The 27,795-nt window shown below is 56.0% G+C and overlaps 1 protein-coding gene across 1 annotated transcript in view; it reads left to right on the top strand.

Annotated features, from left to right (window-relative positions):
* PDE2A (phosphodiesterase 2A) overlaps window positions 1–27,795 on the top strand; it is a 99,240-nt gene that overhangs the window by 16,616 nt on the left and 54,829 nt on the right. The window contains exon 2 of the mRNA XM_075548655.1: window positions 15,897–15,963. Coding sequence (XP_075404770.1) covers window positions 15,897–15,963 — 67 coding nt within the window. The remainder of the gene's footprint in view (window positions 1–15,896; window positions 15,964–27,795) is intronic.

The following is a 27,795-nucleotide window of genomic DNA, read 5'->3' as shown; positions in this document are numbered from 1 at the left end:
CCTGACCTCTTCAGAAGGGCCTCTGCTAGAGCTTCCAACCTGCATGGGCTGCAAGAGATCTCCACCCCCCCACAACCTGCAGGGGGCACCTGCGGACTGGCGGCTAGGTCAAGGTGCTTTCTCTTGGGGCCACAGCAGACTCCTGCCCCTCCTCCTGTAGGATTCAGGGAGGACAAGAGGAGCTGGATGTGGGTTCTCAAGGGAGTCCCTTCCTGGTGGGAGCAGTGAGGGGTCTGCTGCTCACCAGAAGAGAGATGGTTGGGGCCACTCAGAGGTACCTCAGAAGGAAGGCCTGGCTATCTACTCCTGAAGAATCAGCCATGGAAAACCTCACAGAGCCCAGTTTTGCTCTGCATACAGGGTGCCACCATGCTTTAGACCTGCCTGTCCAATGCTCCTTTCTCCCTCCCTGACGGCCCAGGGCCAGGCTGCTCCAGGCTTCTCAGAGCCTTCCGTCTTCCCTAGCCAGTCCTGAGATGGTCAGCGGTCCATCTCTCCACCAGAGACTGTCTGCTCCATCCTGGGCCACCCCCCCCCCCCCGGGGACTAGGACCCAGGGCCAGCTGTGGAGGAAGGGACTTTGCCCCACCTTTTTGGGTGAGGGGAGAGCTATGAACTAGTTGCCCCACGGCCTGAATTCCTGCAGCTTTGTCCACTGTCATTCAGGGTGTGATCTTGGGCAAGACCTGCCCCTTGGAGGTAAGAGAGATGGGGACCTTGCTGGCCACAGTGTTTTCAGCGCATCCGTGTTCCCAAGGGAGAGGCCGGGGGTGAGGATGAAGATGGTGGTGCCAGGCTGGGGGTGGGCAGGGTGGAGAGGGAGGGCCCAGACCTGGGGCCAGGCCAGGACTTGCCTCTAGGTCCCTGCCGTCTTGTTGCCGCTACTGCACTGTCTGGCCAGCCCGTCTCTAGCGCCCAGCCCTCTCTGCCTTTTATGATTTCCCTCTATATTGCCTCCAGCCTCAGGCTAATCTCCGTCTGTCACTCGCCCATCCATCTCTGTCAGTCAGGCCGGGCCTCTCTCCGCTGTCCCTGGCTTACCCTTTCCCTGCCTGGGAGTCCATCCCTCTCTGCCAATTGTCTGTCTTAGGGAGCGAGCAAGCCAGCGAGCAAGCGAGCAGCCCCTGTCCTCGCCCACCTCTGCCTCTCCCTCTGTCCTTCACAATCTCTCTGGTCTCATTTAATTTGTCTCTGGGTGTCTCTCTCTGGGTCTCTCTGCTTTATCTCTGGCCCGGGGCTCTGACCTCTTGGCCTCTGGTTCTCCCCTTCTAAGGCCAGCTGGGGCAGCAGATTGAGCCCTCCAACCCAGAGGATGCATGAAGTTCACTGGGCTGCCTTGAGAGCCCCCCTCCCCTCGGAATTGCCCTCCGCCCTGTGCCTGGTTGCTGTGCTTTAGGTTGGCAGCACCTGGCTTCCATAGCGACGGGTGCTTAGAAACGGAACGCCACATCTCCCAGTCCCACCGCGGTGCCTTTGCCTACTCCTGTCTTTCCATCAATCGGGAAGCCGAATGGCCCGGCTTTCAGCTTTCGGCTGCCTCTAGCTTGCAGCTTGGGGAGTCCAGAGAAAAGGGGGGCAGTGACCTCTGCCTCCTGAAGTGTGGGGAGGTGGGGGGCTGTTGGTGTGAGGGGACTGCTCTAGTGCAGCCCTAAGAGCCAAGAGGCAGGGCCCAGGACACGCTCTGGAGTCAGCCTCGTGGAAGAGGCGCAGGTGTGGGAGCTGGCTGTCCTGGGCTCAGAGCCCTGCTCGGCTGTTTCTCAGTGTATCACTGTCAACAAGGTCCTCAGCTCCCAGAGCCTCTGTGTTGTCATAGCTGAGCCTATAAAAAAGGGGTGGGCCTGGCACTTAGTGGGGGGGGGGCATTATCTTCCCTCCTCCTTTAAGGACATTTGATTCTCTAAATCTTAAAGGGGGAGGGGTGGGCAGGGAGGGGTGCCCGAGCCTGGGGGATGATGTAAACAGAGGAGTGGAGGCTTCCAAGTCCAGGGATGCTGAGGGTCCTTGGGCTGGGAGAATGGAGGGGCCATCTCTGCCATCGCTCTTCCTGAGGCAGCCATGCTCAGGGGCCTGCCGAGGACGACTAGGGGGGTGTGTTCCTGCCAGGTGTAAAGGGACTGATCACATGGCCCTGCAGCCCTGGGACACCTGGGTCCCCATACTGAGGTCCCCTGGTCTCTTCCCATGTTCCTCCCTTCCTCCACCCGATCACATGGCCCAGGAGTGTGGCTTCTGTGGGCTCCTTCCAGCCAGGCCTGGCCACACAGCCTGAGTTCTGGGATCATGGAACATCAGGGGAAGGCCCCACTCTGTACCCACCAGGAAACGGAGGCCTAGAGGGGCGTGTCAGGGGATGCCTGGCCCTGGAGCCCAGCTCTCCCCTCTTGGCAGGCCTGGTGCCTAGGCCAAGGACTGCAGTCCACCAGGGAAGGTGGAGAGGGAGGGGAGGTGGGGAGGTGGGACTTGGGGGAGATCGGGGAATGGCAAACTCATGCCACATGAGCAGCCAGGACATGGTTAAACACTTCAATTGCCCACCACACCCCAAGGCTGCTGGAGAGAAGTGACAGCCATTTCCTGCAGGCAGGCGCTGGTCTACACAAAACAAGGCCTCCTGTGGATTGGTCTCTGCTGTGACTCCCCAGTTGACAGGTGAGGGAACTGGGGCAGTGGATTGTGAATACCCATCTAAGGTGAAAAGGTCCCTAAGTGCCCCCCACCCCCACCCACTGCTCCTGCCCCTCCCACCATGCTCCTCAAACCCCCGTCCTCCATCTTGAACTCCAGGCCCCAGTCAGGGTTCCCCTCTCCCCTTGCATTCACTGAGCCTTTGCTGGGACGTGACTTGAGAGTCTTGGAGTCCTGCAGACTTGGGCAGTCAGAGGAATAATTCTGGCTTCCTCCATTCTCCCATCCCAGGGCTCTGGCATTGTGAGGGTATACGAAGTCAAGCTGAGGCCCTTGAAATCAAAGCTGTGGCAATAGAGACTCTGGTGTTCTTAGAACGGGAGGCTCACAGAGTTCTAAGAAGCCTGCAGCCACAGGCTGGGGCCTCGCAGTCTGACGGCTTTGGAGTGGGCAGGGAGTTCTCAGAGCGAGGGGCCTTCCTGCTGCTTCACCGTTCCTGGTGGGCTCAGCTCCCAGCAGCCGTGTGTGTGTGTGTGTAGTGGGTGCATGGGGACCTGGGGTTAGTGACTCGTTGTCCATGGAGTGCAGCTAGCCCAGGAACAAGCCAGTGGGCACAACTGTCTAGGTGGGGTGGGACAGGGCTCCAGGTGGCCACCAGGGACTGAGGACTGGCTCTACCCCCTTCATGGCCCAGCCAGCCAGGCTGGGGCCAGGGGGACGCATTTCTATGGGACTGGAGTTGGCTAGGCTCTCCAACTTTGGGGGGGCTGGGGGACACATTGGTGAGGGAGATGGGGATGGGCAGTGGGAGTCAATATGGGGTGGGGATTCGGGGCTGGGTGAGGGGTCAGGATTCTGGAGTTGAAGAGAACTAGGCAGGAGGGGGTTCTTTAGGAGGGAGGGCTAGGGACTGATGTGGCTTAGTGGGAGGGGAGAGGACTCACTAAGAGGGATGGGGCACAGTTGGAAAAGGGGCTCAGGGAGGGGAGGTGGACTCTGGTCACCCAGGAGTTTCCTGGGCCAGTCCTGCCCTGGCCCGAATCTCTGATGGTGGTGGTCTTGTGGCTGAAGGAGCCTGAACCACCTCTGCCCCAAGCTGGAAAGGCTGGCATTGCCTAGAGAACGCTGGGAGCTGTTTCTCCGTCTGCTGGCTTCCTTCCTGGTTTCCATGGGAATCCCAGGCTGGGGTGATCCGGGTTTGACAGGCTGCGGCCGGTGGGAGGAGTCAGGGCCAGGCAGAAAAGCCCACATGGGAAGAAAGTGAGCTCCCTGTCTCTGGGAGTGTGCAAGCAGGGACTGGATGGCTAGTCAGAGTGACTTCCACAGGGGTTCAGCTCGGGGAGAGGCCTCTTACCTGGGACAGGTGTGAGGGTGTGATTGGCTCAGGGGGCTCCACTCTACAGACACCGTGCGCTTCACTGGGAGGGTCACCCTGCCCTGGGCTCCGTCTTAGTGTAGCCCCTACTCCTGGGCTGGACTCATACATAGGAGCTGAATCAGAGGTGGGCTCTACCCTGAGCAGCACCCAGCCTGATCGGGGAGCCCCCTAGGGAAACACATGGTGCTGGGTAAATCATACACAAGGGGGCAGAGCAAACAGAGAGAGGGGTTCGGCCACTCGTTTGTGTAACTTGGTAGATATCATTTGGAGCAATTCCTCTAGGCTCTAGGTGCTGTGGACACAGCAGGGAGCAGAGCCGAAGAAGCTCTCCACCCTGGGCTGGTGGGGAGTGGGGAGGCGGCCTGCAGAGGAGTCACTGATGGGTGTGGGTGTGAAGGTCTGCGAGCAGTGCAGTGGGCCAGAGGTAGAGTGTGGGCAAAACAGAGCTGAGGCTTTTCTGGGGCTTAAAGACCTTGATGGCCCTAAAGGTAGGGACCAGGGCTCGGACTTTGTCCTACGGGCAATTGAGAGGCACATGGAGATGGGTGAGGCAGGGTCAGCCTTGGACATAGAAAAGTTTACTCTAGTGGATCTGGGCACCCGGGGCAGGGCATCCCTGTGGTCGTGGAAGGAGGTATAGGGCAAGTGTGTGTGAGCCTCTATGGGTAGGAATGTGTTAGTGTGAGTATGTGTGAGCACAGGTGCATATAGGAGTGTGTGGGTATGTATCAGTGTGTGTCAGAGGTGCTCTGTGCATGTGTCTGTACAAGGGGGCGCTGAAAAGGTTTGTGGAAAAATACCATTATCTTTTCATTTAATTTCCCCACGAACTTTATGAAGCCCTCCTGTATATAGGAATGTGTGTGTGTATATAGGCGTAGTGGGGTATATAGGTGTGTCACAGATTAAATTACCTACTCCCAGAAAGCCCTGTGCGCTAAGTTGGCTTGGCCATGGTTCCCAGTATCGTGTGGCTGCCCTCCGCTTAGCGAGCTGACGCGACTCTCCTCCATTTGGGATGTTGTCATTCTTACCTTTCTTTATGCGCTAGTAAGGTAGGATTGGGTTTCACTATTGAAGCCTATGTGATGTGTGTTAAGTCTATGAGAAGACTTATGGTTGGATGTGGCACTTTTACTTGGGTCACAGCCCTGATCCGGTTGGTGTAAGTGGAGCTTTAAGGTGTGGCCTGTAGCACCTTTTAATCTTACAAGCAATAAAAGGAGAGAGAATCAAGCAGAAAAAACAGGACCTCATTGTCAAGAGAGAGGAGCTGGGAATGGAGTGTGACCTTTGGACCCAGGGAGGTTCTGCTGAGAACTCACTAGACCCAAGGGAGGGGCAATTGATGCCACACCACGGGAGGACTGCCCAGGAGCAGAAGCAACTTCCCCCTGGGCTAGCCAAGAGAATAAATATCTGTGAGAGCCCTCGATTTGTGGTGGTTCTGTTTTAGCAGCACCAGAACGAAGCAGAATTTGGTACCAGGAGCAGGGTGCTGTCCTAACAGATACCTAAAATGTGGAAGTGGATTTGGAAGTGGAACGCGGGCAAAGACTGGGAAAGTTTTAAGATACCTAATAGCAAAAGATATAGGTTGAGAAACCATTGGCTGACCAATGGGCATCCAAGGCACTCCTTGGGAGGGTCTGAGAGGAAGGTGGGAAGCTGTGACCCCATAGAAGGCACAGACGGGGAGGAGCAGTGACAGAGAAACAGCGGCAGCATGACCAAGAGACCGCCCTTCGATGGTGTAGGAGGAGATCCACAGAGTGAGAAATCAGAATGCCTTTGAGTGGGAGGCTTTCAGAGAGAGCTGAGAATTTTGGGGCTGAGGCTTACTGAAGGAGTGGGGTGCCTCTAGGCACTTATTGGTAAAACTAAATTGCTGTGTAACACTTGCCAGGCAGAGCAGAGGCTGGGCAATTGCATGAAGCCCAAGGTACTGAGGGGCCAAGGACCAGGAAGAGGCCCGACCAGTAGGTACCGCTAAGAAGTTGACCCAAGAACTAAGCAGGGAGTAGTCCAGAGGAGCTACATCTGTTGTCATCCAAGGGACACCCTTGAACAGCTCACAAATTAACAGAAATGTAGACAGATGCATACGAAGCAGAGCTTCCTGGGTCCCAAAGAGCTTCCTCCAGTCTCCAAGATTTCAAAGAATCAGATCTCTACCAACTTGGTTCTTGAGTGTGGAACTGCCAATAGGCAACCAAATGGGTTCTGTCAGGGCCCAGATGGATGGGCCATGGCTTCGATGGACTGGGAGGGTGGGGCCTCTCAAAGTCCAGCCAGTAGGCTTGCTGTGTCAGGTCCTGCGGGATGGAGCTGAAGCCGAGAGCTAAGGGTCCTCCCCCCAGAATCCAGAGATGGCCAGCACCCAGAGTCTGGAGGACAGGGTCATTGCTTAGATGGTCGTCTGGGTTTGGGACGTGCAGGTGCCTGTGATTCCTCTTTTCTCTTCAGGTCTTACAGTTGCAGTGGAAATGTCTACTCAGTGCCTGCTCCACCACTGTACGTTAGAAGCAGATGGCGTATGTTCCCGATGTCACAGGTTCACACGTGAAGAGAAAATTTTGCTCCAGGATAGATTATGTCTAAAGTCTAGCCAGTATTTAATTTAGATGAGATTTTAGATTTGGGGGTCAAATTAAGACTCTTGGGATATATGGTAGGGTGCTTGTGGCAAAAACATGTATTTAGGGGTGCTACAGGGTGGAATGGAACATCCTGGATTGAATGGTGCTCCCACCAAAATCTAGGCTAACGTGGCTGGCCTATAATTCCCAGGAATATGTGGTTGTTTTCTATTTTGTGATCTGATATTATTATGTCCCATTTTGTGATGTGTTGTAAATACTGACTTCTATGCATAAATGAGGCAGGTTTAGGTTTATATCAACAATTAGTATATTATGTGTGTTATGTAAATGAGGTAAGATTAGGATGGAGTAAAACTGGAAAACAAACAAACAAACCCAAATACATAAAAACACCCCCGCCATCGAGTTGGTTCTGATGTATAGGGACCCTACAGAACGGAGCAGAACTGCCCGTGGGTTTCTGAGCCTGTAACTCTCTATAGGAGTAGAAAGCCTTTTCTTTCTCCTGTGGAGCAGCTGGTGGATTTGAACTGCTGGCCTTAGGGTTAGCAGCCTAACGCATAACCATGACACCACCAGGGCTCCTTAGGATGGGATAGAACACCCTTATTCAGGTCACACCTTGATCCAATGTAAAAGGAGTCTCTCTGAGGTGTGGCCACGTTCACCTTTACCTTACAGGAAAGAGCAGAGACCAGAGGTGGGAGGGGGGGGGGCTTTGCTATGAACAGAAGAGCCAGAAGGGAGGGTATCCTTTGGACCCAGAGTCCCAGTGCAGAGACCTTTCAGACCGTGGGGCAGACTAGGGTCAAGGCACGCGGAGACTGCCCAGGAGCAGAGCCGAAAAGCAGACAAGGCCTTTCCCAGAGCCCACCGAGACAGGACGTCGCCCTTGGACTTCTGAGCCTCCCAGACCTCGAGGGGATACAATTCTGTTTGTTAAAGCACTCCCCCCCCCCGCCCTTGTGATATTTCTGTTACAGTGCTACTGATACCTAAGACAGTGAGTGATTGTGGGAAGAGGAGTGAGAGCGGAGGGGGTGTCTGTGTGTGTGTGTGTGTGTGTGTGTGCATGTGACTGCGTGTGGCTTGGGCAGCCTTTTGGAAAGGAAGGCTCTTGGGCAGCAGAGGCCAAGCCTCAGGTGTGACAAGGCCTGGGCATGCCAAGCTCCCTGGGACCTTTGGCCCTAAGAGTGGGCTGGCAGATTCTGGCTAGAATCCTATGAGGTCCCTCCCTCCTCTAGGGTCCTGGACTCAACCACCTGCTGCAGATAAGACACACGTCTATGTAAATAACATCGAAATGATATGGAAATGGAAGGGCTGGGCCACTCTACCCCTCTGCTTCCCCGGGGCCCACGTTCACTCAGAGCTGCCACCAGGGGTGTGAGAGAAGCCCTTGCTCACCTTGGGCCACAAGACACACATCCCTGTGTCCACCTCTCATCAGGTGCCTTTCCTTGCGGGCCTGCACACCCGAGGCCACCGCCAAGAGACATGCGGAGCTGGATCCAGGCATGTGGCCATGGGTCCCACCTCTTCAGGTGTGATTTGGATCAGGCACATATGCTCATACACGCACGCACATACTCACACATAAACGTACACACATGTCAAGCCTGGACACATGCATACCTCCACACTTACAAACCTACATGTGTGCATATTCATACCTGCACACAAATCCAGACCTGCCTACATACATACTGTTATAGAAACTTACATCTATCTGTGCATGCCCAGACACGTTTAGTTACACCGTGGAAATTTCACACACCTTCACAGACACACACTGACAAGCTGGTACTCACACTCCCTCAGTCCTCACCCACATCACGTGAACAGACAGGCAGTGGACACACACAATGACCTGGGGGTGGGGTTGCATGCTCAAGTGTACACCCCTGTCCCCTCCAGGGCCAAAGCTGTGAGAACAGGCTCTCTGTGGAGGGAGAACCTGCAGAGATGCCAGCTGCTGCTCACGGTTCTTGGACTGTCCCCTTGCAGAGCTCCTTGGACAGTGGGCCTAGGTTCCTTCCTCTTTCAGTCCCAGGGCCCTGCCTCAGGCCTTGGTGACACTGAGTCACACACTCTCTGAACTGTCATCTGGGCCCTGCTTACAGACAGTCCTTGGGCCTGACAAGCCCAGGCAGGCCTGCCTACCACCCACTGGGAGAGCTGCCTTCTGCCAGCTAAGCCTGCCCAAACCCTGCCTCCCTGCACCTGGCTGCCAGAGTCCCACCAACTCTCAGAGCTGCTGAGAAGGGCCAGAGCCTTGCCTGGGTTGACCCAGCATCCCAGTGCAGAGTTGGGGTCGGAACCTGGGCGTCCAGAGGTCTGACTGTGGTCAGTGGCAATGGGATAGGTACAGGTGAGGCACTGGGAAGGTTTCTGGAACAGGAGGTTTAGTCTTGGGAGCTGGAGGGTGTGTGGAGGGTCTGTCTGCTACTACCAAGTTGTAGGTGATGGAAAGACGGTGAGAGAAAACCATCCCTCTGGTGGTTTGGTGGTTACATGTTGGGCAGTAAGGGGGGCAGTTTGAAACCACAGCTACTCCGTGGGATGAAGACAAGGCTTTCTACTCCTGTAAAGAGTTCAAACCTTGGAAACCCACAGGGGCAGTTCTATCCTGCCCTGTCGGGTCGCTATGAGTCGGCACCGACTCGATGGGAGTGTTTGCTTTGTGGGTTGTTTTTCTCGGAGTTTTCTCTGTGTGCTCCACCAGACTGGGCCACGGGGATGACATGAAGGGTCAGACATAATTCCTGGCCCCGATTGGGGAGTTTGGGGGCATGTCCTGCCCCCGAGTCGGGGGCTGTGTGGGAGGAAGGACAGTGCAGACCCGGGAAGCTTTTGAGCAGGAAGAACATTCTTCCCATTATCTGGAAAAAAACTAACTTTTTCAAGAGTTGATCCCCAATGGTTGTGAGCAGGGAGGGAGACTGACGGAGTGGACGCACGGAGGAAGGCTGAGCACTGGATGTGGATCCAGTGGGCGTGGGTCCGCGTGCCTGAGCTAAGCCGCTGGGTAATCTTGGACAAGTGTTTTTATGGCTCTGGACCTCAGTGTCCTCATTTGTCATCTGAGACTAGGAGCTGCCCCGAAGGCTTTGGGACAGGGCCTGGGTGAGGGAGTGCTTTGTTAGTGTAATGGCCTGCTGGTGGGAGGGGCCGTCATTATTAGGAACAAGGCAGAGGCTGCTCCTGGACAGCCTGGGGTCCAATGGACCCAGGACGTGGGCTGAAGGGCTCTCTAGGGATACCCAGCCCAGGGCAGGAGGACACTGGGCATGAGCCAAGTGGCTTGTAAGAGCTGAGAAGAGGTGACCGAGGGGCTGGGCTGGGCTTCCCTTCAGAGATGCGTGGACAGCCAGCACCAGGGCACAGGACCCTCAGAAGCTGCATTCTTGGGCCCAAAAGGAGAGCAGGGAACTGATAGTCCTTTCTTGATTTGTCTCTAAGAGGTGCGGATGTGAATTTCAAGTGCAAATTGGAACTAGATGGTCTGGGTTTGAATTTTGGCTCCCTGCTCAATAGCTAAAATATTAGAATTATAATAAGTTATTGTAATGAGATGTGCAAAGACCTAGAGTTAGAAAGCCAAAAAAGGAAGTACGTGCTCAGCATATCTTAACCCGAAATAACTTAAGAAAAAATTCAAGCCTTGAGTTGAAACATTGAAAGATTCTATGGGAAAAATATTGAATGATGGAGGAAGCATCCAAAGAAGATGGAAAGAATGCACAGAGCCCCTGAACCCCAAAGAACTAGACGATGGTTCACCGTTTCAGGAGGTATCATCTGAGCAAGAACCAATGGTGCCGAAGGAAGTTTAAGCTGCACTGAAATCATTCGCCTAAAATGAGGCTCTAGGAATTGATGGAATACCAATTGGAATATTTCAGCAAGCTGATGGAGCACTTACTTGTCTATGCCAGGAAGTTTGGAAGACAGCCACTGGCCAACTGACTGGAAGAGATCCATGTTTGTGCCCTTTCCAAAGGAAGGTGACCCAACAATGCTCAAATGATAGAAAAATATTACTGATACCACATACCAATAACAAAACTTAAATACTTTTCTTGGGGGCTCTTACATCTCTTATCACAATCCATACATTCCTCCAATGTGTCCAGCACATTCACACATATGCCGCCATCATCATTTTCAAAGCATTCTCTTCCCACTTGAGCCCCTGATATTAGCTCCCCATTTCTTCCCTCTCCCTCCCCTGTCGCCCTCCCTCACGAACTCTTGATAAGTTATAGATTGTTTTTTCCATATCTCACATCATCCTCTGTCGCCTCTCACCCACTTTTCCATTATTCACCCCCCTGCGAGGGGGTTCTAGATTGATCCTTGTGATCGATTCCCCCTTTCTCTCCCCACCCTCCCCTAATCTTCTTGGTATCCTCTAGCTCTTTGGTGCTTCCTTCACCCCACTATCATGACCTCAATTCTACCTTACAAATCAGATTAGATCAGAGCATGCACACTGCTACAGATAAGAGCCTGCAACACAGGGAATCGAGGATCAGTAAAAAATTTTACTGCAGATTGTTTAGTAACAGTTATAGCAGTGCATTGACAGGGAGCTTCCAGAGGTTCAGGCCAAATTCAGAAGAGGATATGGAGCAGGGATATCATTGGTGATGTCAGATGGATCTTGGCTCAAAGCAGAGAATACCAGAAAGACATTTGCTAGTGTTTCATTGACTAGGCAAAGGCAAAGGCATTCAAGTGTGTGGATCATAACAAGCTATAGCTAGTCTTGAGAAGAATGAGAATTCCGGAACACTTCCTTGTGCTCATATAGAAACTGCACCTGGCTCAGGAGGCAGTTGTGCAGGGTTTAAAATCAGGAAAGGTGTGTGTCAGGGTTGCACCTTTGCACCATACTTTTCCAATCTGGACGCTGAGAAAATCATTGGAGAAGCTGGATTATATGAATAAGAATGTGGCATCAGGATCAGAGGATATCTTTTTAACAACCTACAATATGCAGATCGGAGGATGTCTTATTAACAACCTACAATCTGCAGATGACCCAACCGTGATTGCTGAAAAGGAGAAGGACTTGAGGCACTTGCTGATGAAAGATCAAGCATTGCAGTCTTCAGTATGGATGATAACTCAATGTAAAGAAGACTAAAACCGTCATAACTGGACCAGTAGGGCAACATCATAATAAAGGGAGAAAAGATGGAAGTTGTCGAATATTTAGGCTTGCTCGGATGCACAATCAATGCTCACAGAAGCAGCAGATCAAGAGATGCATTGCTTTGGGTAAACTGCTGCACAAGACTTCTTTACCGTGTTGAAAAGCAAGGATATCCCTCTGAGGACGATGGTACACCTGACGCAAGCCCTGGTATTTTCAGTCACTTCATGTGCACGCGAAAGTTGGACAGTGAATAAGGAAGACCGAAGAGGAACCAGTGCTTGTGAGATGCAGTGAAGAAGAACACTGAAAGTACCTTGGACTATCAGAAGGACAGACAAATCTGTCTTGGAGGAAGTCCAGCTTCAGTGCTCCTTAGGGGCAAGGATGCTGGACACGTTGTCAGGAGGACGTCATGGTGGGTAAAGCGGAGGGGCAGGGGAAGAGAGGAAGGCCCTCAATGAGATGGCCTGACCAGTGGCTGCAACAATGGGCTCAAGTGTAGCCCCAATTGTGAGGATGGCGCCGAAGCCCACTCCATACCACCTAAAAGCAACAGGAGCCCTGGTGGCACAGCGGATTAAGCTTGGGCTGTTGACTGAGGAGTTGGTGGGGTGACTCTACCAGCTTTGCTCCTTGGGAGGAAGGTGTGGTGGTCTGCTCCTGTATAGACTGACAGCCCTGGAGCCCCTATGGGGCCGTGCTACTCTGCCCTATAGTGTCACTGTCGGGGGAATCGATTTAATGGCAGTGCGTTTCGTTTTGCTTTTAGCTAGGTCCCTGGGTAGTACAAATAGCTGGTGCGCCTCCACTAGCCTGGTGGCAGTACAGCCCAGCCAACAGCACCACAGAAGAAAGGCCTGGTGATCTGCTTCTGTAAAGACGACAGCTAGGAAACCCCCTGGGAGCAGTTCGCCTCAGCACTATGAGGCAGAACCGCCTGGGTGGGCAATGTCGGTTTGTTTTCACTTATCAGCTGTGTGACTGTGGAGAATCTAGGAATTGCTCTGTGCCTCCGTTCCCTGATCTATCAACTGGGACTAGTAATAGTGCCCGTACTATAGCATTGCTGGGAGATGGAATACGAAGGACTCAGCAAATACCTATGAAATGTCCAAGCCTCCAGACACAGGACCACCTCACCCCCCGCAGCTGCAGTCATGCACACTCAGCCCACGGGTACCCGGCCCTGACACTACGCTTCCTGGCACGGAGGTCAGTCGGCCGGGGCTGAGATGCAGCTGGCCCAGGGTTTCAAACCCGGCAGCCCTTCAGAGTCACCGGGGAACATTGAAAGTGACTCAGAGGAGAGTCTGGTCAGAGCGGTGGGTCTGGGGATTAACACTGGAACGAGAGCCACGGTGAGAACCCAGGATCACACAGGATGACCGAGTGCAGAGATGGACTGGGGGCCAGGATCTGCGAGGGCAGGGAGGAGTCCTGTCCTTGGATCAGGGGGCCACACCTGGTCAACTCACTTTCAGCCTGGCAGACCAGACAGCGCGCCACATTGCAGAGCCTTGGCTGGCTCCTGTGTCAGGGAGCTGGTTGGGAATTTCAAAGACTGTGTGAGGGGGTGATTGAGAAAGAGCTCTGCATACTGTCAAGAGTGGGTGCACATGAGGGTGTACACACACACACACTTTTTGGTGTGCTGTTGAATCTAGTCTGATGACATTTCCCAGCTGGAGAAAATGAGTCCCAGAGAGGTGCAGTGACCATTTAGAGTCACACAGCAAGGCCAGGGCAGAGTTAGGACTCACCCTCTCTGAACAATGCTCAGATTGACACAAAAAGAAGCCCGTTGAGTGGAGGGAGCATATTTCCTTCTCCCGGGAACCTAACCCTTGTGCTGCAGGATGACAGATTCAAGAAATGACTTCTCCAGAGGTGAGTGCTGGAAGGTCCTGCCTGGAGTTGGGAGGGCAGCTCTGCCCAAGGCAGGGTTGACCCTGGCCTGGAGGGTAGGACACTGATGTCCCTTGGAGAATGAGTGGCTCTTGACAGTGGTCACAGCATGTCCTTTCTGGGCTCTCCAAAACCCAGGATCTACTGGGAGATGTTGGGCACTGGACTCAGATGCAGTCCTCACAACTGTCCTAACATCTGCCAGTCACCTCCCAGAGGTGAGAACAGGCCATAAACGGGAGGGAGTCCCTTTGTGGACCAGAACCTTTGCATAGCTGAGCCCATGGAATGTTTTCTACGACGTTAATAAATAGGACAAATTGCCCTTACTCTACAGATGCAGGAAAGCGTGTTGACTTGGCCTAGATCACTCAGTAACAGGCAAGCTCCTTACTCCTCCCCAAGCCTCCAGCCAAGACTCTCAGGAAACACATAAGAAGGAGGACTCAGAGGCCTGAGGCAGCAGTCAGGGGTCCCTTGGAGAAGGTGCACCTTCCAGTGGCCCCTGAATAACCAGGGCTGGCAAGAGGGCATAGGGGGTGGGGGGTGGCATGAGCAAAGCCCTAGAGGTGGGAATGAGTCAGTCACCGGGCTCAGCAGGGCAGGCAGGAGAAATTTAAGGGATGATGGGGAGGGCAGCCAAGATAAATCAGGGTCCTGGCAAGTCAGGCTGAGGTGTGCATTTTATTGTCCAGTAGTAGGGAGCCACCAAAGGTGTCTGGGCAGGGAAAGAAGTGTGTCCAGAGCTATGCCTCAGAAAGAGAGGGGGAGGAACCCGGCCACAAGAGAGAACACCTCCCCCTAAGCTGGTGGGACGGCAGGGCTCTGCTGTTTCTGTGGGCCAGGTGCCTGGAGGGTGTCCATGGACTGGGCTCAGTGACTCAACCTTGAAGGAACTCCTCCCCAGGGAGCAAGGGCTGGGATGAATCAGCCAGGGCGGTGGGGAGGCTGGGGGTTCATTGAGTCACTCTGCACATGTTGAAGGAGTTGCAGAGAGAGGGACCAGCCGAGCAGAGGGAAGGCTTGAGGGTCAGACCAGACGACACAGAGGACTGTCAGGGGACTTTGGCTGCCTGCCCATCATCCTCAGGTGTGAGTCTGCTGCCAGTCCTGTGAAGGAGATGGAAAAAACAGGCCCAGGAAGGGACCGGGGATCTACAAAGGGTCACCCAGCAAAGACCAGGCAAGAATCCAAGTGCACCCCTCCGGTCCAGACACTTCCCACCGACTCAGTCAGTCTCATGCAAGTGGGGGTCAGAAACAGTGCCCCCACCCCAGCTGGGAGCTGGCCGCTGGGACCCGGCCCGGCTGTGCGGCAGCGACGCGACAGCAGGGGGCGCAAGAGTCACGGCTGCGGCGGGCGCCCCAGCCCCGAGGCCTCTCTGCGGAGAAATGCGCTCGGGGCGCGCGGGTCCGGTCGCACCGCAGAGCGGAGGGCGGCGTGGCCCCGGGCCCGCACCCTCTCAGACCTCCGGAGACGCCAGTGCAGACCCGTCTGCCGGGTCCCGGGCGCCCAGTGGCAGGCCCCCGTGCCCGGAGCCGTGCGGCTGACTGGGTGCGCGTGCGTGTGCGCGTGTGTCCGTGCGCACGTGTCCCCCTCTCGGCCCCTGCAGAGCTGCTCCTGCCCTCCGGGCCTGGCCGGCTCCGGGCAACTTCTCACGTTCTCCCGGGCCTGCCCCTTCCTCCTGGGCCGAGGGAGAGGAGCGAGGCCGGGGCCCCCGCCCCATTCCCTCTGCGACGTGCTCTCACCCCATTCCCTCTGCGACGGGCAGCCGCCAGGCCCCCGCGACCCTCCGTGGCGCGGGAGAGGGTGAGATCAGAAAAGTGGGGGCCCCTGAGAGGTGACCCTGCCAAGTAGCGACAGGAGCGGCGACGAGCAGCGGGAAGGGAGAGGAGGCGGAGGGCCGGCGACCTGGCGGCTGAGGACGGGCGAACGGAGCGAGAGGGGAGCTGGGGGCAGGCGCAGGGCGCGAGGGTCCGAGGAGCCGCCAGCCCCGGGGTGCCGTCTGGGGGCTGGGCTGTGGGCGGAGCCTGGTTGGCGGTGGGCGGGCCTGGGCGGGGCCGGGGCGGGCTCGCGCGCGGACCCCGCGAAGCTGGTGCGGACGCGCTGACCGAGCTCAACTGCCGGGCCGGCGGGCAGGCGGGCGGGCAGGCGGGCGGCTGCGAGCATGGTCCTGGTGCTGCACCACATCCTCATCGCTGTTGTCCAATTCCTCAGGCGGGGTCAGCAGGTCTTCCTCAAGCCGGACGAGCCGCCGCCGCAGCCATGCGCCGACAGCCTGCAGGTAGGGGGGCCCCCCCGCGCTGGGCAAGAGGAGCGGGGTGTCGGGCGAGCGCCGGGCCTCCCTACAGCCCGGGTCGCGCACGCCCCTGAAACCGCCGCAAGGAGGGGACCCCTCCCCTAGTTCCGGGCCCCACTCTTGTCCTGGGACAGCAGCCCACACCCAGAGCCCTTGACCCCCTAACTCATCATGAAGACCCCACTCCAGACACTGAACTCCCATCGAATAGTGAAGACCCCGCTCCAGTCACAGAACTTCCCATCCACACCGTTAAAGCCTGGAACCCCCTTCCCCCCACCAGTAGTGACCGGACCGGACCAAAGCCCTGATCTATATTGGGCTCAGGGCAATCCAGAATACTTGAAACCTTAGCCCTCAATAGGGACCCCACATCAGAGTTGTGAGGCAACCCCAAGTCCCTGAACCCCATCCCCCAGCCTCAGCCACATCATCTATTGAGACCCACCCCATCAAATATGCGCACAAGCGGTCCTCACCCAGGTCGAAACGCTCGCACGTCATGGGTTCTCTCTCCCAGCGTGCGTGCGATAAGCCTCCTCCCTCCCCCCTCCTCTCCCTGCTCGCCTTTCCCTTCTCGGGTCTCTGAGGAAGCGTCTCCCTAACATCTCCCCTCGGGGCTCAGCCCCTAGTCATATTTCTCCCTGGTGTGATGAGCCCACTTTGGCGTCTGGATTTCTCCTCGGATTGCTCCCAAGTCTTTCTGGGCTCACAGCTCTCTCCCTTCTGTTTCCCCCTCAGCGCCTCTCTGTCTTTTGCTCCATGCACCATCATTGCCACCCCTTCTGTCTCTCAGTCTCTCTCCCAAATTTCTCTAGCTTTCTATCTCTGTTCTGTCCGCCCGCTGTGCTCACCCATCCCCTGACGGCTGCCTCTACTCTTGAAGGAGGAGGGGGCAGGCTTGGACAGGCTTTTGACCCTCAACACCTGTCTGCCTGGTGTCCTCAGACTAGGCATGGAGTGGGCTCAAGTGGGAGGTGTTAAACATGAAATGTGCTGCCCGTGGGCAGTACCCAGGACCTGAGGTGTAAGAGATTCATGCGGTGGCCATCCTAGTCTTGACTGGAGGGACAGTTGGGGACTTGGTTTGGGGGAGGGGAGGAGTGGGCTGTGACCTGATGTCAGTCACCTGTGGTGGGCAGGCAGTGTCCCAGGCTGGGTGAGTCTGTGTGTGTGTGTGTGTGTGTGTGTGTGTGTTGGATGGGCTACAGGTGTTGAGTGTGCCCTGCATGTGATTCTGTAGGTTGTGTCATGTGGGGTTGGGTGTGTCAGCACAGGTGGGGTTATCTGGGGGGATTAGTATGAGTGGCTGGCATTGTTCACACTGCTTGTGGCTAGGGAGACAGCACTGGTCATGTACGGTGGTAACAGTATGTGTGAGTCAGGAACTTGTATGTGTGGCTGGATGCCTGTCAGGGGGTAGCTGGCATGCCGGATAGTGTGTGTGTTTGCCTGTTACTTGCTAGCATGTATAGCCAAGAAGAACCACTCTTGAGCTAGTGGGTGTCTTGGAGGTCTTGGCAGAGGGGAGAGGGGTGAGTTGTGTGTGTCCAGGTGTGCTTACTTAGCCTGGGTAGCTGGGCAAAGGCATTGCGTTGCCACCTGGGCTGCCTGTGTTGCTGTGTGTGTGAGGTGTCTGCGGGGTGATTGTGTTGGGGACTCTGGGCAAGAAAGGGTACAACCAAGCCCAGGGGGACCCAAGGCAAGGAGCTGGCCCACCAAAGACATGCGCATCTGTGTGCATGGCAGGGAGGCAGTGGCAGGCAGGGTTGTCCATCCGAGTGGTGGCGTGTGCCCACAATCATGTGGCATTTTGGTGGGACATGAGGTGTGCACACTGTTTATGCAGGGTGTATCTGCACGAGTCTCTCTATCTGCGTGGCGTGTGTGTTGAATTTAATCGGATGCATGTCTGTGGCTGGGGAGGTGAGTGTGAGGGGGAGAAGGGTGGGTGCGTGAGCGGTGTGACTTTTTGCTATGAGGTGTGGATTATGTGATGTTTTTCTCCATGTGAACCATGCCTGTGTGTGTTGAGATGTGTGTGTGTGGGGGGGTGAGGGTAGGGGTATCAGGTGGTATGGAGGGCTGTGGACCATGTGGAGGGGTAAGGGGGTGTGTGGGTAAAGTGTGTTTGGTAAGGATGAACTGTCATGTTTGGGGTACATGGGATAAACTGGGGCCCCGTGCATGTCTGTGGAGTGGTGTGTGTGTATATATGTATGTGTGTGTACGTGCATGTACACTCAGGGAAGCCCTGGCTGCTACCCTTGCTTCCCTCCCAGTTTGGTCCCCAGAGAAGCCCAGTGACGTTCTCCCTGCCCCCCCTCCCCCCAGCCTCCTGGGCTGCCCCTGCCCTTTACCCTTCATCCTCGCCCGGACCAAGGCCTTTGTCTTGGGTTTCCGGCTGAGCAGGCGCTGGACGGGCGGCAGGCGATGTCTCGGTCCGGTAACCTTTGTTCGTTTCCTCAGCTGGCCTCGATATTTTGGGTTGGGGCTTGGGGTGTGGGGAGGATGCATGTGGTGACAAGGACACTCTGTTTACTGTCACCTCACAGTGCTCCCCAGATGTGGGGGGTCCCGGAGCAGGCAGCGAGGCTTGGGTGGTATTCTTGGTGGCACCTCTTGGAGCCACTTGGGCTGTGCTTGGAGTTAGGCAAGTTTGCCAACCATGAGGTCTCCGTGACCCAGTCCCTTCCTGGCTCGCATCAGCTCAGGGGTGCTATGCAGATAAGCACCCACTTTCTTCTGCTCACCTCTCCTCTTCCCGGCTCCGTGTGAGGTGTGAGGCAGAAGGTCTCTGGGCTGAGAGACAAACAGGAAGGCCCCGTCTAGCTCTAATTTGTAGGTCCCTGTTCAGGGGAGAGAAGTTAGTCCCTGTCCTCACAGAGACCTGTCCCTGAAAGAGGACACAGGATCACCCCTTTGGGGAAGGGCCCACTCTGTAGGAGGAGACAGTGCATACCTTCCAAAGGGAGTTACAGGAAACCCTGGGCAGCCTTCCAGAAGGTATTTGAGAGCCTCGTGTAAAGTAGATCCAGGACTCCTTACAGCTAGATGGGAGGCAGAGGAGCGGAATCAATCAGGGATCTGGGCTGGGACACCTAGAGCCAGCGTTCTGCTCCTGAAGTTTCTCCGCGGTGAGTGGGATTGAGTTGGACCTCGAAAGGGAATGCTGGTGGACACAGACTTGGGGGTGAGGGCTGAGAAAGATTCTGGCCCAACTGGAAAAAGAAATCTTGAAGGCTGCTAGCTCTTCCCCAAGCAATGACGTCTGGTTTGGGGTCATCATCTCTGGGTCTCCAGCCCTCCCAAAAGTCCATGCCATCTTTTCCTATCCCATTGTTTTGGGCCGGAATCACCATCATCATCATCATCATCCTCCTCCTCCTCACCCTCATCCTCATCCATCATCGTTTGGAAAGCTCTTTCCAAATTCCAAAGTCCTTTCACAAGTGTCTCACTCAACAAGTTGACTCATTAAGTTGTTTATTTATTGTATTTATTTATATCATTTTATTAGGGGCTCTTACAGCTCTTATAACAATCCATACATCCATTGTATCAATCACATTTGTGCATATGTGGCCAATGTCCTTTCCAAAGCATTTTCTTTCTACTTGAGCCCTTGGTATCAGCTCCTCTTTTTTCCCTCCCTCCCGCCCTTGTGAACCCTTAGTAAATGATACATTATTGTTATTTTCATATCTTACACTGTCTGCTGTCTCCCTTCACCCACCTTTCTGTTCATCCCCCTTGGGGTGGGGGGACATTAAACTGTTTAGAAGCATTCCTGATCTATCAGGTAAAAGCCCTGCTGCACGGTGGCTGAAGTGCTGGGCTGCTTAGTGCAGGGTCTATGGTGGAGCCCACTCCCTTCTCTGTGGCAGTGTACTTCTGCCCAGATTCACAATCTGGGGGGCCTCACGGGCATTTCACTGTCCTACAGGGGAGTTATGAGTAGGAAGTGACTGGGCGGCCGTGTGTGTGTGTGTGTGTGTGTGTGTGTGTGTGTTTGTGTTTATACCAGGTAGGCAGAGTTTGAAGTGCTGGGATGGTAGTGGTGACCTACAGGCCCCATCGAGCGCCCATCTTCTGTCCTTCTGGCCCAGCACACTGTCACCTCTCGGGCCCTGGGCAGATGACCCTCTGTTCTCTATGGCTATACCCTGGTGTATATAGAGCTGGTCTCAGAGTGTTGGGGTCTGGCTCCAGAATTTGAGCTCTTCAGAAGTTGAGCTTGGGACTCCTCACTCCCCACCCCCTGTGCCCCAGGCTTGGCATAGCCCAAATGCTCACACCTATAGTTAGATGTCCAGAACTGCCCTGCTGGGTTGCCAGCCCCCTTGTCACCATCTAAGGCTAACAGTTCGAAACCACCAGCTGCTCCTTGGGAGAAAGATGAGGCTTTCTACTCCTATAAAGAGTTGAGGTCTTGGGAACCCACAGGAGCAGTGAGTTTTGAGGGAAGGTGAGAGCCAAAGTGAGACACATCTTCACCAGACCCTCCTTTGACTAGCATTCTAGAGTCTGAGAGCGGTCAAGTGACTGGCTTAGGTCTAGCAGTGAGATGGCAGGACCAGCCGGCTACCAACCAGGCCAGCTTCCAGCCCCAGCAGCATGCTGCTCGCTGGCTGGCCTCTGTGCTGCCCGCGGCGGGTAAATGATTATTAATGACCCCATTGGCAAAGAGACAGGAAACATTTCCCAGCCACAGCTGGGGACCCGCTCCCTGCCAGCCAAGCCTTCCATACCCATCCTGGCCACTGTACTGGCTGGGGATGGAATCTCCATTCCACCTCAGCCTCCCTGTCCCACTTCCTTCCTGATCCCCCAGGGGTAAAGGACAAGGAGGGACAGAGCACTCTGCCCCACCATGTTCTTCAAAATGATTCATCTCTGCTTCCTTCTCTGCTCCAGACCAGCCAGAAGGGCACCTCCTCCAGGAAAACAAACAAACCCACAGCCGTCAGGATTCCAACCCATAGGGACCCTTAGCATGTCTGAGACGGTTCATCTTTATGGGAGCAGATAGCCTCAATTTTCTCCCAAGGAGCAACAGGTGGGTTTGAACCACCAACCTTGAGATTAGCATCCCAATGCCTAACTTACACCACCAGCTGCCCCTAAATGTACTGCTGGCTTACCAAAGGGCCATACCTGGGCCCTGGATACTGGTCACTCCTCTTCCATCATACACTCTGGTCCCACTCAGATGGGTTTTTTGGTGGCTTTAAGGTGATGCTGGAGCCTCTCTGAGGCCCCATCCTTAATGAATGTCTCAGGACTGACACATGGGGGACACTCCCAGGTGCTTCCCCTAGGGTTCCCCCAGCCAGCCCAGCTTAGGAACTCTTACCAACTTTGCTTACTCTCAGGCCTGACTCCTAAGGCACACTCTGTGCCCTGCCAGGTCCTCATAGGTGGGGACATTATGTGAATGTGTCCAACAGGGAGGGCAGACCTGAGCATCAACACACATGCCCCTGCCATGGGGCACAGACCGAGGTGCCAGGGCCCAGGGAGGGCAGGTGGTGAGGTGGGGATGGGCACAGACAGGAGAGACCCTTGAAGGTCGGAGTCAGGCTGGTGATGGAGAGGAATTCAGGGGGCACAGAAGGACGGGGCTCAGCCCTGGGTGAGAGGGTGGGATGAGGTGGAGCTTCCAGGAGGAAGCATCACTGGTCTGAGAGTTCAAGGGGGAGCCAGGAGCAACTTCTGGATGGAGAAGGAGAAAGAAGGGTGGGTGTGGAGACTTGGGGCCACCAGACAGGAAGCAAAGCCATCCTAAGGAATTTGGTTCCCCCTCACCCCCACCCCACCCACTGCCCGCACCTGCAAGAGATGAGGACTGGATTTGGGAGAGAGTTGAGGACAGCGGATGACAGGTCAGACCTGTGTGTTAGGGAGCTTCCCTGGGGCAGGGAGGCTGGTCCAGACTCATTGCGACCTGGCCTGGAGATGGGAGGGGCTGAAGGATGCAGAGGGCAGGGTGCTGCGGGTAGAGGAGGGTGCGGTGGAGGCTCAGAAACTGGAGGAGTAGAAACTGCAGCCCAGAGGCCTGGGTGTGAGTCCTGGCCCTCTAGGCTTGGGAAGGTGTTGGGAAGATGGTGTAGGAGCTCATGAGCTTTGAAGAAACGGGAGCCCCCAAGCCACACTGTTGGGGGGAGGGTTGGGGGGCTGCTCCATCCTCATCTAGAACAGAGGGAATGCAGGGTCTGCCCTGGGCAGAGTGTTGGGAATTTTTAAACAGGAAAGCAAACTGTGAAATATAGGAGTTAATAAAATTCAAATCCAAAGACATATGTGCACAGCCCCAAACAAGTAGAGATGGAAATTTATGAAAATACAATTGCTGAACATCCCTGCTCGTTCTAATATAAATTGTCAGTCTCAGCTGTTTTCCTCAACTTTGACTCTGATGTCCTGGAAGCCGCTGATGTGGTTGGCCCCTGGGGGCTTAGGGCCCTTCTGCTGGGTTCAGCTCCCTGGAGAGGAACGGCCAGGGCCCCTTCTTCGGTTGACCTGACTTCTGGTTGGTGGCTTCAGGTGGCAGGCATTTTGCTTTTCCTGATCCCCAACTCCCAAGCTGACAGAACTGGCCTTGTGTACCACTCTAGCTGGGCTGGACTTTATTTTGGGCAGGGACAGGGGTACAGCAAAGGGCGATGGAAAGGGTGAAGAAGTTGCAGATCTGAGGGTGAGGGGCTTTAGGTATGGACTACAGGGTCCAGGGTGGGGTTGGTGGGGAAGGAAGCAGGAAGAGTTGGGGGCAGGCTGGAGGGAGAGCAAGGGGTGGGTGGGTAAGTGAGCAAAGCAGAAAGAGGAATGACATCCCAAATTAATACCGCTGTTTCAGAATTGACTAGTTGTGTCATTTCCGCAACATCAGACTGTTGAGGCCCCATCTTTCAATCTCTGGCTTGGACACTGCTTGGCTCCCCATTCTGTAGTCATCTTACACAAGGACATTTTCGGCAGGCATGTGTGTGTGTGTGTCTTCTCGCCTGTAAAAGGAGGAACTTGAGCAATGAGCAAGTTCCAGCTCTAGGAATGTGTGAGAATGGGGAGCAGTCAGGGCGGTCTCGCTGGGGTGAACCTGCGAATCTAGCCTTCGGATACTCTTAGATTCCAGCCAGTGCCTCATGGGTGCGTGGCGTCTGACTTCCAACATCCTGGGACTTTTCAGATTCAACCACTCCACGAGCCAGAGACTCGGACAGTCTGTGAATCCACGACTGTAGGATTTGATGATTTGATGATTCAATGATTCTAAATGGGGCTGCTGGGAAGAGCTGCAGCCACCTGCCTTGTTAACGTCAATGCTCAGTTATTAAAAACATAACAAGAAGCAATGGAGACGGATAGCTTGGGATGTCGGGTGGCCTGCACACTCCCAGTAAGGGAGGAGAAGGAGGGGTTTGCGTTAGGTGGGGGGCCGGGACCCTTTCAACCTGCGTCACATGGCTATCTTTCTCACCCTGGCAGAATTAGTCTGTGAGTTTTGCTCCTGAAAACCTTCCTACGTATGTAAGGCCAAGGGTCATTTCCATCCTCCTCCTGCTTCCGTCTCTCAGCCATTTCAGATTGTAGCAGAAAGAGAGAAGCCCATTGGTATCTTTTACTCTCAGTCCCTTAAAAGTCTCTGGACAGACATTGGAGGAAGGCGAGGCCTGCCCCTCCACCCTTCCCCGGCAGCCCCGGCCTGAAGGGCAAAACAGGACATGATCACTTCCTGGACACAGACATGGAAACGCACAGCCCCCTGCCTGTGAGCGCCCCGAGCACAAAGTCCTACAATGAGGGCAGAGGTCAGGGCAGCCTGAGTGGCAGTGGCGGGCAGTAGCTGCCCCCTCCAAAGTGCAGGCTCTCACCCTGGAGGGAGCTGTCAAGGAAAAGGGGGTCCCAGGCCAGGGTAGCTGGAAGAACTGGCAACTGATGAGCCCTCCCCTGTGGCCCGGTCTGCTACATCTCTCCACCTGTTGAGTCGCTCACTGCCTGCTGGCTTCTGTTCCTCCCTCAGCACCCAGGTCAGGGCTGGGGAGAGAATGTCCAGGCTCAAGGAGGAACCCAGCTTCTTAAGGGACCCCTCGCAGCAGAGAGCTCAGCTGCCCGGACCCAGGGCTTCCCAGCAGGAGGTGGGGAGGCAGGGGGAGGGGGGAGGGGAGGGTCATGGAGGCTGAGAGCTGGCCTGGCTCCCACAGCCCTACAAGGCTTAACCCAGACTTCCCGCGTCCCTGTCCTGATGCTTCATTCGGTCCACAGTCTCTGGAAGAGACAGGGAGGCGGAGTCCCTGTCCACCACACCTCATTTTCTCCTTATGCAGACAGGGAGGGAGGCGGGTGGAAGGTGACAGCTGCTCCCTGTCATCCACAAGGCTCCATTGTCTACCACATCCTGCCTTGGCCCCAGGATAGGGTCTCCAGCAGGGGCCTCCCCCCACCCTGCCAGCTGCTCAACCCACAGCATGCCTTCACGGGGGTTCTCCTCCCCCTCCTCCTGGGGGGTGTCTCCCCTTCCCTGGAAGCCTCCACCTCAGTCTGTCTTTGGGCGTGAGTCTCTCTGGAGCACTAACCCATCGGTAGACCCTAGGCGATCGGTGGTCGTGAGCCCTTGGCCTTGAGTTCATTCTCCGTCAGGGCAGCATTCAGTGTGCAGATGGAACTGCTCCACAGGGTTTTCAAGGCCGTGACCTTTTGGAAGCCGATCCCCAGGCCTAGTGTTCCAGGGGTCTGGGCGTGGGTTCTGCCTGTCAACCTTTCATCTAGCAGTGTAGTGTTTAACCCTGGGTGTCGCCCCAGGAGGGAGTCCAACCATTTTGTCCCACACATGGGGGAAAGCCTCCCAGAGAGCAGGAGGCTGCTGTCCAAAGCTAGGGTCCAGGCAGCACACAGCCCTCAGTGTCAGGCGGCTGGGGCTTGAGGACTGATGGTCAAGGCCAAGCTCTTACTGAGCACAGGTCCCCAGTCCCTCCTCTTCCCCATGCCCCCTTCTTGGCCCAGACACTTCTCTTCTTCATTGAGACCCACACCAGCACTCAGGCCCAATTTCTGATGTGGACTCATGCACACACAGACACACACAGATGTGCCAGGACACACGTGAGCACATGCCGTCCCAGACGAGGACCTGGCCCCACACAGGGCCCTCCTCTAGCATCCTGGCCTGATCCCCATCCACTTCCTGTGAGGTGCCACATGCCTCCTCCAGGAAGCTCCCCAGAAGATCTGCAGAAGAAGGCTCTGTGGGCCTTCTCTGTCCCACCAACCCCTTTGTGACAACTGGGCTCTGTGAGCCGAGGCTCCCGCTGGCTTCAGGAGGGGCTCAGCTTCCTGTGCCTGGGTGTGGGAGGCTCACAGGTCTCCAGGGACTGGTGGGACAATGGGGAGGGAGGTGGTGACAGATGAGAGACACTGCCTTTTCCCCAAAGCAGGCTCCACCTCACCCTGACCTCTGTCTGGTGTCTGGGCACGCAGCCTGAGGACCAGGATGCCAGTTTCTGACCTCTACTCCCCACCTTCTCAGTGCACGACCCCTGACTCTCGAGTTGCAGTCTGGGTGACTCTCCACTGGAGGTTGTGGCACCCTGGTCCCTTGGGTGCTGCAGCATATTGCTGGGGTAATGCCGATTCCCAGGGCCTCTGGGAAGGATGAGTTGCTTTTCTCTGGCCAAGGGGGCACAAGGAGGATGGTAAACACTGAGGCTGGCAGGGGGCCGTTATGGAGGCACTTGAAGGCTCAGCTTAGTGTCCCCTCATCCTCTCCAGGCGTGAAGCTGGGTGGAGGGAAACGAAGGAGGGGGACCTGTAGGGCTATGACAGGACCTGCCCCAGGGAGCCGAGGGCTGGAGAATGACTTGAAACTAGCACTGGCTTCTCTCAGGGGACAGGGAGGGCACTGTCCCTGGGGTTCAGTGGGTGGACAGTCAGGGGTGGAGGTAGAAAGGAAGGCTCAGGGCATGTGGACAAAGGCACAGGTCCTGGGGTCAGCTACTTATCAGGGTCCTCGTCATTTCCTCTGCCGGACATGACCGGGTCAGCAGGGTCATCTCACAGAGGGAAGGAACAGAGCAGAGCTTGCGTGCTGGGGCCACGCCGAGGCACACCCTGGGGCGAAACCCACCCTCATAGAAGCCTGCCATGCGGCACAGTCACCCTGGGAGATGGCCACCCCTACACCATTGCCCTGGTTAACATTCTGGGTGGTACACAGGCCAGGGACAGGCCCGGCTGACTCGGGGGATCCTCAGGGAACAACAGACACGTTGTCACAGCCACCCCATCCCACCTGCATTCACACCCCAGGTATGGGCTCCTGCTACTTATGGTCAGCTGAAGAGAGTCACAGATTCCAGCAGTCATCCAGCTCCTGGTGAGGGGGGCGGTACCAGGCAGGGCACATGGATGCTTCCCCCATACCAGCCTTCGCCCTGCCCCCAGTTTGCCGAGAGCCTGCGGCTGTTTATTTCCTAGCACTGATGGGTGTCTCATCTCCCTCCCCCACCCCATCCCCACCACCAGCTTCCGAAGCTGCCAAATCAAATCAGCCCCTGCGCCCGCGCCAGGCTGGCATGGTGGCCAGCAGCTGACGGGAACGAAGCCAGGCTCAGAATATCCCACCGCCTGCCTGAAGCCTGGGTCCATGCGTCAAGTGGGGATGGGGAGGGGCAGTGCCGCTCAGACAGGTCGGGGGTTCGAAAGCCTGTTTGGGTGGTGGAGCTGTGGGAGAACCAGCCAGCCACGAAGGGAGGCCTGGGGCTGCAGGAAGAGGTGGGGACACGGGTTGTCATGTTTCAAGGTGCCAGCTAGCGCCTGGTTCCCGGGAATGGCAACTCCAGGTGGCAGAGTCGAGCTGCCCCCTAAGGGCAGCACTATTCTTCAGGGAAACAGATGGCCTGGTGTTTGTCCTGGGTGTGATCAGCCCCCGACCTTTCGAGCAGTGGCCGTGTCCACCGCTGTTGGGACACCAGGTTCCTTGGACACAGGCTGGAGGGGCCTCTAGACAGGCTGAGGCTGGTGGTGGTCACCTTCACTTGGGAGTCCCAGACTCCTGGGCTGGGAGCCCTTTAACTGTCTCTGTCCCATGGTGGAGACTTGGGGACTGTGAGAGGTGGACATTGAAAGTGCCCATTTCAGAGACAGGGAAATGAGGTGGTGGTGGTGGTGGTAGCAAACATTTCTGGGGAGAAACAGAAGTGGCAGAGGGCTAAAGATGTGGTCATGTCCACTCCCCAGGTGCCCCAGGCTGAAGAGAAGAGAGAACATGGCTCTGGGGACGAAGAGCATGCCAGGCCCAGAGGTGGCCACAGGGAGCAAGGGGCAAGAGTGAGCCTGGGATGTGAGCTCAGGTCCACACAGGCCAGACTCTCAGGTGGTGGAGGCTGCCACAGGGCTCGCTGGGCACTCGCTGGAGGGCGGGTAGGCTGGCGAGGAGGGTAGATGAGCCAGCAGGCCTCAGCCCCTGGCCTTCTTGTCTTCGCAGCTGGCCGGGACTCCCTTCCGCAGGAGACAGCGCCCCCAGGGAGTAGAGACGACCAACTGGAGGTGAGAGCTCAGCGAAGGGAGGAGCGGGTGGACTTGGGGGTGAGCGGGGGCACAGGCTGGTGGTCAGTCTGAGCAGCGCCCCCACCCCTGGGAGGATCAGGAGGCTGGAGCCGCGTCCCACCCCCTCCAACCTAGGCTTACCCACACAGAGACCATCTCCTCCCACCCTGGGCTTCAGACTGAGGACCCCTTCTCTCCCAGTTCACCCAGGAGTCACTCACTTCAGACTCCTCCATGCTCCCACCAAGGCGCAACCTCTCCAGGTTGATTCTGCCC

The sequence above is a fragment of the Tenrec ecaudatus genome, chromosome 4, assembly GCF_050624435.1.
Source record: "Tenrec ecaudatus isolate mTenEca1 chromosome 4, mTenEca1.hap1, whole genome shotgun sequence".
NCBI lineage: Eukaryota > Metazoa > Chordata > Mammalia > Afrosoricida > Tenrecidae > Tenrec > Tenrec ecaudatus.
Note: the sequence above shows the minus strand (reverse complement) of the source record. Positions and strands in the feature narration are given on the sequence as shown.